The following is a 10,774-nucleotide window of genomic DNA, read 5'->3' as shown; positions in this document are numbered from 1 at the left end:
GAGGCTTTGGTTCCCACTGTCGCTCACAGATGGTCACCTAATGTTTCCTGTGTAACTGCAGGGTCTTTGCCTTATAACATAGAAGCAGCTTGAGGTAACTGTTGTTGTGATGCTGTGTGTGTGTAATAAAGCTCCCTTACTGACAGTGGGTCACCACAGCTTGTAGCTCCATGTATTTGATGCGGCACGTTTGCCCTCGCTGACACAACCCTAAAGGGATTTGTGTGTATGAATAAAGTTTATTGTTCATACAGTTCATTGCTGTATGTCTGTGAAAGGCTGAATGAGGGTTGTAGCTCCCTCAGCAGCTGTGGAGCGATGGAGATGTGGTTAGTTAGACACGCTGCTTTAGTTTACACTACAAACCACACTCACCTGTTTACACTCCTTTTGTGTTACAACCACCTTGTTACACTCAAACACCAGATGATGCATCTGAGCCAACTAAGGATTCACTGAGACTGAAGAAGCTCGAGATCATAATGTGACCAAGTGGTCGGCGGGGTTATGCACAAAATAAATAAACTTGACAACGCCACCTAGGGGAATTACACCCCCAGGAAATATATTTAAGAAAAATAAATAAAAGGAATAAAAGAAGACCGCACAGATTCAAGGATGCACACTGAGGCAGGTTGGCTTCCAATATTAAAACAGTTTTATTTATAGAAATAAATAAAATATTATAAATAATATTTTATAAATAAAATATTAAAAGTCAAGATGTAGCGTCATTATTGACAGTGTCCTACAGTAAAAATAAACAATCGTGGAACTTGGACTTACCAGCAGCCGTGGAACCAAAAGAAAATCACACCAAAAGAATCACTGCAGACCACCCAGTGCTGTACAAAAGAAAGTGTGAAAACGACCCACCACCTGAGGTCCCAGGGCCACTGGCTCGTCCTCCTTCACTGAAATAAAACACAGAAAAGTATGTTAAAAGAATAAAAGGACACTGAGCGTCAGGCTCGCTACAAATCATAAAAAGACTAAAACACACTTTAATAACTTTAATAAAAGAAATCACACACACACACACACACACACACACACGGGAAAGGCTTATTCCCCATGGGTCAAACTACCACTCGTGCTGGTAATAATTATTCTCAGGCGTAGGCCGGTCTGGCTCCCCACCGGCTGAGACCGGCCACCCAGGCGATTTAGAGTCCCAGCACGACACTCGGGCAGAGAATCACTTCAGCCCGATCACAGAAGTGTGGGTACGAGCAACAGTCCAGGGTAAAATAGAACACCAGGCGAACCCAAAAAAAAGGTAAGCCTACTTAATAAAAACAAGATAAGACAAAACAAGACAAGACAGCAGACTCCACCAAGGAGGAGTTCACAACAGCAACTGAGAAGGCAGTCCACTCTTCCAATTTAGGTTGGACAATTTACCATGGAGAGGTGAGTACAGCAGTGAACCCTGAAACAGATAAGTGTAACCTTAAACTCTTATAGCTATGAATGCTAATAAAAGTAGTTCTAACAGCTTACCCCAGGACCGGAGGCACTATACTCTCATTGGTGGAGATACCACGAACACCTCTCTCCGCAATGGCAGAATTAAACAGACTGCTGCGCTACAACAGGCCGGAAAAGGATATTAACACCAATTCCAGTATTCGGAGGGAATCCAAGGTTAAGCGAGAGCATACCTGTAGCTGTCGTATAATCGGCTCTTGCTGATCAGTCCGTCGCAGTACGCCAGCATTTACTGCTGTATCGTACCAGAAGCTCGGGAGGAATTAATCCAACAAGACATCGGCTTAGCTTTATACAGGCTAGCGCCACCCTGCAATCAATGTGCAGGTGGGTGTTGGGTTTAGATTTTATTATTGTCATTTGTATTAGGAAACATTTAATCATATATGCTTAGAGGTGTATAATCAATTGTGTAGTGATAAGTTGTGTGATCTTTAACAGGCTACAGAGGCTTGGTGTGTATTCCACACTGGAATGCACACCTGCATCTTGGGGGCATGGGAAGAGGTCGCATCTTGTTTTATTGTTTTATGGTAGGATTAACGTAGCTACATTTGTTTTAGTCTAAGTGCTTTTCTGTTTAGATGAACTGCTGGACTTCCTTACCGGGGGGGTCTAGTCTACCCTCTTCCTGACCAAGGATGATTGCCTTCGTGCTTTCATGTTGTTATATGACCTTTGACACACACACACACACACACACACAGTATTCTTTGTTCACATGTATACCTATGTAAGATGTTATATGTTAATGACCCTATGCATATTCATGTAACCACAATAAAAGGAGTGCTGTGGGGAAACCTGGCTGAGAGTCTGACAGAGGTCAAGTGGTGGAACGACGCTTGGCTCCAGCCAGGTCTCCCTCATGCATGAGTAACCAGAGAACTTTGGTGCCTTGAGTCTTGCTTTTGCTGCGTAGCAGATTGTCCTTAACGTTCCAGCGAATAGGTTTATGTTACAAACCTATCATTAATTGGTCCTTCGAGAGCCGGATCCCTGGAGTCGACATTCACCAAGGGGAAAAGAGACACACCGAAAGACTGACGTCAGCCAGGACTTATAGTGGTCCTGCAACAAAGTCCCGAGGCGTGAGAATTCGTCATCGGGCCGGTGGATTAGCCGTCTGTTTTTCTCCTTGATGGATGGCGATTGACGGGATTCGGGACTGATGCTACACGCAATGAGCAACACCAAGTAAGTTGAGAGAGCGACTCTATAACCGCAGAGCTGGGTTAGTGTCCCGAAAAAGAAGTTTTGGTTAAATCGCCCAAGGGTCCCAAGCGTCCGGTGTGTGTCCGGTTTTGAAATCGCCCTGGGTGTGTGTCCCGAGCGTCCCTTCATTGGGTTTTGTCGCGCGAGTGGGTGAGCGTCCCACAGCTGGGTCAGGGTCCCGAGCGGTCCGGTGCAAGTCCGGAGTAGGCCTATTTTGTGTTGTTGTTGTTGTTGTCATTATTGTCATTGTTGTTGTTGTTGTTGTGTGAGTGTGTGCAGAGCAGAACGCGTGGTGTGTGACGTCAGCTGTTGTTGTTGTTATTATGGGTTCTCAAGCAACCAAGAGTGTGCCAGAGGGTGATGAGAAGTTTATGATGAAATTCGCTCCCGGTAGCACAAAGTATTTAGGACATTGGCGCAAGAAATATGATTTTGAAGGTAAATTGGTTGTAGGACAATGTCAAATGTTAGTAGACCAGTTGACAGTGAAAGCAGCTTGTGCGACAGGGAAATTGAAACAGGAGCGAGAGTTACAACTGGCGTCCGCTAAATTGTGGTTAGAGCAGGCGCAGAAAAGACAGGAGGCAGTGAATGCAAAGAGAGCAGCTTTGCAGGCATTAGCTGTGAAACCTGAAGATGAAACGGTGCGGTCTACTTCAGTGGTGCTGACGTTAAAGGACCAACAGCGTAGAGCAGCATTAGAGAGAGAGAGAGAGGTCAGAGAGGAGGAAGAAAAGCAGGAGCAGGAGAAGAGAGAGAGAGAGGAGGAGGACAGAGTACGGCTGGAGTTTGGGGATGCCGCAGCAGAATATTTAAGTCCTTATAACACTAGATCCAAATCTAAAAGCCATGAGGCGAGTGCATCTGCTATGCCTGCCTCCCCTTTCCATGATACCTTTCCCATGGTGGAGGTCGCGAATCCCCATTTTGGTGTTGAGGATGACCGAAGCCGTGTTATTTGTGTTTACAGGCCATGGACTGAATCTGAATGTGCAGAGGCATGTAAAGATTTAGGAAACCCGTTGACTAATGTTGATGAATTTATCGCCCGACACAAGCAACTCTGCTCCTCGTATCGTTTAAACGGTCAGGAAACAGAAGCCACCTTTAAGAAGTGTCTCACATATAACTGGGCTCGGGTGCGAGGCACCTACACAGGGAGGGATGGTAATACCGTCCTACCCTATGGCCATGCAAATTTAAGAGGCCAAGTTGACGGGGTTTATGAGCGTCTTAGAAATACCTTTAAAGCTTCTGTAGATTACAACAAAATTGCCCAATGCATTCAGAAGGAAGGAGAGGATGTTCATGAGTTCAGGGCAAGAATAGAGGAAGTTTTCAAAGAACATAGTGGCCTTGAAGAGAGTGCAGAGAAGGCCAGCCCATATCAGCAGCAGTTAAAACATGCTTTGATGAATGGCTTCCATCCACGCATTGCTGCTCTCATCAGGAAACAAAATGTCAATCAGAACACTGATGGGTCCGTTGAATGCATGAACTGGGCCCGCCACGCACAGGAAGTCATTAAAAATAAAAAAAAGAAGCCACAAAGCGCTGAGGCCGCTGCCTTTTTAGTAGATGAAATTTTGTTTCAGGGACAGGCTGGAAGAGGGCAAAACAGAGGCAGGAGTAGGAGAGGTAGAGGCCCATGGCGACCCCAGGATACCCGTAGAAGAGATGAGAGGTGTTATCAATGCGGGGAGAGGGGCCACTTTGCCAGAGAATGCCCCAAGAACAAACCTGAGGAGTATAGACAGCCGTATTCACAAAATCCATCATATAATAAATGACTAGCACCTGTTGACACTGCTAACACACATACATGTACAAATGATCCCTTACTTTGCCAGAATTTACAACAGCCTGTGTTTCAGACTCTAGATTTGACTGAAGTATTGTTAAATCTGTCAGGGAAAGAAGTAAAACCAGTTCGCACGTTAACTGTGCAAGGCAAAACTGTTCAATTTCTGTGTGATTCAGGTGCAGATAAAACTGTTTTAAAAGATCATGTGTCAGGAGTTGACCCTTCAAATGGCACAATTTATGTGAAGTCTGCAAATGGTCAGTTAAATCAGCATAGAATCTCTAAACCAGTCTGGATTAGAGATCCTACCACAGGAGAGGCAGTTCAGAGTTCAGTTGTAATGTGCCCAACTTGTCCGGTGAACCTCTTGGGAAGAGATATGATGATGAAACTTGGAATTTCAATAATTCCAACATCCATTGGGATGATAGCTGCAGGAAAAGGTGAAACTGCTGAGACAATGGTTCATCAGGGCAGTGGGGATTTGCATTATTACTGGACACTTGACCTGTCGGCCTCCAGACCTGATCAAATAAACTGTAAACTGTTAGCTGCAGCTGAGGAAATGTTGACAACTAGCCATGACATACAGCCACCAGATGATTTGCATGTCACACTGAGATTTAAGACCATGCCTGGGCCTGATGAGGCCTACACAGATAAAGTGCTGAAATTAGGGCCACAGAGAATCACCATAAAAGCGATATATACTGATGGTGAAACCATGGCTGGATGTAGTGTGATCCTTTCTGAAGCTGCACAACAACTCTTTACAGGGCAAACACCACACATTTCACTGACAAAGAGTGTCACAGCCGAGTGGACAGACTTAGCATCTTTGGTGAGACAGGGGGAGAGTGTTAGAATGTGGCAGCAAGCTGGAGGGGGTTGGGAGACAGACATCCAGCACAGCATCTTTCGTAAAAAGCTGGGATGGGTGACACACACTACACCACAAACACATTTAAAGGGGAGTGAGAATGACACAGCAGAATGATATGTTGTAGATGTCAAAGATCACCCGGAGCTTAAACAGGTCCCAGAGAAGCTCTGGTCTACTGGGAAGACTGATGTGGGGTTAATAACAACAGCGAGTCCAGTAGTTATAAAACCCAAAACGTCTTTTAGGCCAAGAGTGAAACAATATCCCTTAAAGCCTGATGCAGTAGAAGGCATTAAACCAGTAATAGAGGATATGATTAAGGCAGGGATACTAGTTGAAGCTCCACAAGCAGCATGTAACACACCCATCTTCCCAGTTAGAAAGGCTGATTCACAGTCGTGGCGCATGATTCAAGATTTAAGAGCTGTAAATCAAGCAGTGGAGAGTATAGCTCCATGCGTCCCCGACCCCCACACCTTATTAAATCAGCTTAAACCAGACATGACACACTTCACCGTGGTAGATTTAAGTAATGCTTTCTTTTCCATACCAGTACATGAGAATTCGCAAGGCTGGTTTGGTTTCACGTATCAAGGCAAAAAATACACATACACCAGACTGCCGCAAGGTTTTTGTGATAGTCCTACAATTTTCACACAGAATATTACAAATTGTCTGTCTGATTTTGTGATTCCATCACATTCACAGATGTTGGTATATGTCGATGACATTTTAATTGCATCCAATTCAGAGAAGAACTGCAAAGACATATCATTGGCATTGCTGACTCACTTAGCTGAGACAGGTAACAAGGCCTCACTTTCAAAGCTACAGTGGGTAAAGACAGAAGTGAAATTTTTAGGACATCTGCTTAGTGCAGCAGGGAAAAGCATACACCCAGAGAGGAAAACAGCTATCTTGGCAGCACCTAGGCCAGTGACAAAGAAACACATGATGCAATTCCTAGGGTTGCTAAATTTCTGTCGATCGTGGATGCCCCATTACTCTGAAATTGCGCAGCCATTATTAGATATGATGTACAGTAAGCCTTTGGCTATGTCAGAAAGTTTAAGTTGGACCCCTGAGGGGGAGCAAGCTTTGTGCACGCTGAAACAGATGCTGACAGGAGCATCGGTTCTAGGGCTTCCAGATTATAACAAGCCTTTTGTTCAAACTGTTGACTGTAAAGGACATTTTATGACATCCATGTTAGCACAAAAATGTGGAGGTGGCATGAAGCCAGTAGCTTATTATTCTAAGAGGCTGGATCCTGTGGCTTGTGCCTTACCTCACTGTGTGCGATCTGTGTGTGCAGCCGCTGAAGCCGTAAAGTGTTCTGGTGAAATTGTTTTGTTTCACCCTTTGACCCTGCTGGTCCCACATGAGGTTGATGTTTTATTGCTGCAGACTAAAATGACATTCTTGTCACCTGCCAGACACTTGTCTTTAATGTCACTGTTGCTCTCCCAGCCACACATAACTATTAAGCGGTGTACTACTTTGAATCCCTCTACATTGTTGCCCACAGAGGAGGAGGGTACACCACATGTGTGTAGTGAGCATGTGGAAACACAGTGTAAACCTAGAAGTGATTTAACGGACATACCACTCACTGAGGGCAAGATTTGGTTTGTTGATGGTTCCAGTTTTAAAACAGCAGAGGGAAAGACTAAAACAGGCTTTGCTGTTGTGGATGATGTGCAGGTCATCCGTGCTGGGCAGTTATCACATTCCATGTCTGCCCAAGCAGCTGAGATAGTGGCTCTGACGGAAGCCTGTAAAGCAGCTGAAGGGCAGGCAGTGACTATATATACAGACAGTCAGTATGCATATGCTACACTTCATTTCTTTGCCGCTCAGTGGTCAAGACGAGGCATGACAACTTCAACAGGGAAACCTGTGGAGCATGCGACATTGTTGCAGGCCCTGTTGAAAGCAGTCTTACTGCCTAGTAAAGTTGCAGTTTGCAAATGTGCAGCACACACACGTGGCACTGACCCCATTGTACTGGGCAACGCCTTTGCAGACAAAATTGCAAAGGAAGCAGCCCTTGGAACACATGGGGTTCATATTCTGGCGGCACAGGAGCAAACTATGCCCATCACACATGATGTGCTGGCAGACATGCAGTCACACTCACCTCCAGCTGAGAAACAGCTGTGGCTCACTAAAGGAGCAAGCCTGAGAGGTGATGTCTACTATCTTTGTGATAAACCTATATTGCCTAAGAACCTATATAGGACTGCTGCAATTTTGAGTCATGGACTCTGCCACGTCTCGACAACTCAAATGGTAGCAGCAGTTGAACGGCAGTTTTTCACACTGGGATTCAATGCTTATTCAAAACATTTTTGTAAAGCATGTTTAATATGTTGTAAACATAATGCTCAGGGGAACCTTAGACCAAAACAAGGAAGGTTTCCCAGACCCAGCTACCCATTTGAAGTAATCCATATGGATTTCATTGAGTTGTCTAACTGTAACACCTACAGGTACTGCCTGGTAATTGTGTGCCCGTTCTCAAAGTGGGTAGAAGTTGTCCCCACTAAGAAAGCAGATGCTATTTCAGTGGCTAAAGTAATATGCAAAAATGTGATCCCAGAGCATGGGATCCCCCAGACTATTTACAGTGACAATGGTCCTCATTTTGTGAATGAAGTAATTGAGAAAATGTCACAACATCTGGGGATAACACTGAAAACGCACTGCTCATACCACCCCCAGAGTGCAGGGCTGGTTGAAAGGACTAATGGCACAGTAAAGCTGAGACTCAGGAAAACAATGGAGGAAACAGGCAGAACATGGGTAGACTGCATTGAGCTAGTGAAAATGTATATGAGAATCACGCCAACTGATAATGGCCTAACGCCTTTTGAAATAATATATGGCAGGCCATTTAGAGTTCCAGTGTTCTGTAATGATAATGATAAAGCAGAAGAAGAAAACACACTAGCAGACTGGATGATTAAAATGCTGAAAAGCAAAGAAGTCATGAGTGCAAATAATCTGCCAGATGATTCTGTTTCTGTACAGGAAGAACGTCTGAAGCCAGGGGACTGGGTGCTGATAAAGGTCATAAAGAGGAAGTGCTGGTCAAAGCCACGGTGGGACGGACCATACCAGGCCCTGCTGACAACACCGACAGCTGTGAAGATTGCAGAACGACCCACCTGGATACACCAAAGCCACTGCAAGAAGGTGACACACATCCAGGCCAGCTCGGAGTAAGTGGCAGGAAGACCGGGTACAAAGGGGGGGGAAAGCCTCCAGGGCCCCTCGTCTCAATCCGGTGAAGAAACCAACTGAGCCACAGGTACTCATCAGAATGGCTGGTAAAGTGTTGTCTACCCTGCTGGGTGTAATGGCTTTGATGTCATCATGGTCAGCTGTGGAGACCCTGTATGTTCAAGGAAACCACACCCAATACCCTCATGGCTATTCTACAAACTTTTGGTGGCAGTTTATGAATACAACCGCCCACTTGAACAATAGGACGGACTGCTATGTGTGTGCCCATATGCCGTTATCCGCATATACATCTGGACTGTGGCCGTATAGCATATCAAAGGACAGGAGTTGGTGTCTGTTGGGCTTAGCAACTCATCCTGGCAACAGAGTCCTCTGGTCCCAGGCCAATTACAGTACACCTCTGAACATCACCTGGAGTAAGTCACCACTTCTAAACATGAATTGTTCTGAGCAAACTGACTTATTGGCCTGGCCTCAAGTGTCAGACCCACTGCCGGACATAATATTGCTGAACAAGCTGAATACAGCCCAATTGCCGTTGTGTGTGATGAACAATGGATCATTGTCAGTGGGGGAGTTGCCGCTTCACTTATGTGGATACATATACACCTACTGCCCTCCAGAGGATGAGAGCAGGTGTATGAAATGCTTGACCGATGCAAAGTGTGCTGAGAACTTGACATTAAGGAGGACTGAATGCAAGTCCAACCGGGCTTACAGGATACCAGTAAAGGCGAAGAGTCAGAAGTGGACAGGATGTGCAAGGACGGTGCCGAGCAGTAAAGGAACAAGAGTTTTGGCTGATTGGTATTTCCTGTGTGGACATAAAGCCTATCTATCACTCCCTGAGGGATGGGGAGGATTGTGTGCCGTGGTGAAATTGTCCGATCATGTCTTCTTCATGGACAGAGTTGAACATCACCCTAGCAACCGACAGAAGCGTGAGGTGAATTTAGCCTCACCTGACTCGTTTGGAGTGACAGTAGACACTGGAGTGCCGCGAGAATTCCGCATTTGGAGTGGAGGAGCTAAGTTCTTCCAAAGTTTGATCCCAAACATCGGAGTTGCAGAGGTGCGGGATCATGTGGAGATCAACCGATATGCCTTACTGCGACACATTAATCTCACTAAGACTCTGGGAACAGCCTTAGCGGAGGAGCAACAGGCCATCAGAACGATGGTACTGCAAAACAGGCTGACCCTAGACTTGATAACAGCATCACAAGGAGGAGTGTGTAGGCTGATTGGAGAGACGTGTTGTACGTTTATTCCGGATGGATATACGACTGGAGGAGACATCTATGAGGCACTGCAGAACTTAACTGCTCTGCAGAAATATGTGGCAGACCACACATCAGGAGGAGACGCGTCACAAGGCTGGATAGCCTGGTTGACATCTGGACCATGGTGGAATATGTTCCTACGGTTTTTGACTCCCATTCTTACATTATTGGCATTGCTTTGCTTGTTTACAGGTTGCATTTTGCCATGTGTAAGATCGATGGTGAATAAAATGATTGCTAACACCTTTACCAATTACATACTGTTGCAGCAGAGTGACATGGATGCTAAGGCTAATATGTGTGTATGAAATGAAGCCTGCACTGAAAATGTTGACAAGTGGTGTAGAGCTGAAGATATATATATGCCGTATAGCCTTAAAAAATGACAATACAGGGTGGTGATGTTGGGTTTAGATTTTATTATTGTCATTTGTATTAGGAAACATTTAATCATATATGCTTAGAGGTGTATAATCAATTGTGTAGTGATAAGTTGTGTGATCTTTAACAGGCTACAGAGGCTTGGTGTGTATTCCACACTGGAATGCACACCTGCATCTTGGGGGCATGGGAAGAGGTCGCATCTTGTTTTATGGTAGGATTAACGTAGCTACATTTGTTTTAGTCTAAGTGCTTTTCTGTTTAGATGAACTGCTGGACTTCCTTACCGGGGGGGTCTAGTCTACCCTCTTCCTGACCAAGGATGATTGCCTTCGTGCTTTCATGTTGTTATATGACCTTTGACACACACACACACACACACACACACACACACACACACACACACACACACACACACACACACAGTATTCTTTGTTCACATGTATACCTATGTAAGATGTTATATGT

At 45.1% G+C, this 10,774-nt stretch overlaps 1 protein-coding gene across 1 annotated transcript; it reads left to right on the top strand.

Moving 5' to 3' along the window:
- The first annotated feature begins 1,829 nt into the window (after nt 1-1,829).
- LOC146645974 (uncharacterized) lies at nt 1,830-10,513 on the top strand. The gene is made up of 2 exons (XM_085391198.1): nt 1,830-2,688; nt 8,427-10,513. Exon 2 carries the CDS (start codon nt 8,719-8,721, stop codon nt 10,231-10,233), a length of 1,515 nt encoding a protein of 504 aa, XP_085247324.1. The 5' UTR covers nt 1,830-2,688; nt 8,427-8,718; the 3' UTR covers nt 10,234-10,513.
- Nucleotides 10,514-10,774: the final 261 nt, after the last annotated feature.

The sequence above is a fragment of the Rhamphochromis longiceps genome, linkage group LG19 (genome assembly GCF_057381845.1).
Source record: "Rhamphochromis longiceps isolate RC_006_pf linkage group LG19, R_longiceps_female_GT1.1, whole genome shotgun sequence".
Taxonomy (NCBI): Eukaryota; Metazoa; Chordata; class Actinopteri; order Cichliformes; family Cichlidae; genus Rhamphochromis; species Rhamphochromis longiceps.
This window is presented reverse-complemented; position numbering and strand designations above follow the sequence as displayed.

Excerpts from the sequence above, each read along its gene's own strand:
- LOC146645974 (XM_085391198.1), top strand. The coding sequence starts at position 8,719 with ATGGCTGGTAAAGTGTTGTCTACCCTGCTGGGTGTAATGGCTTTGATG.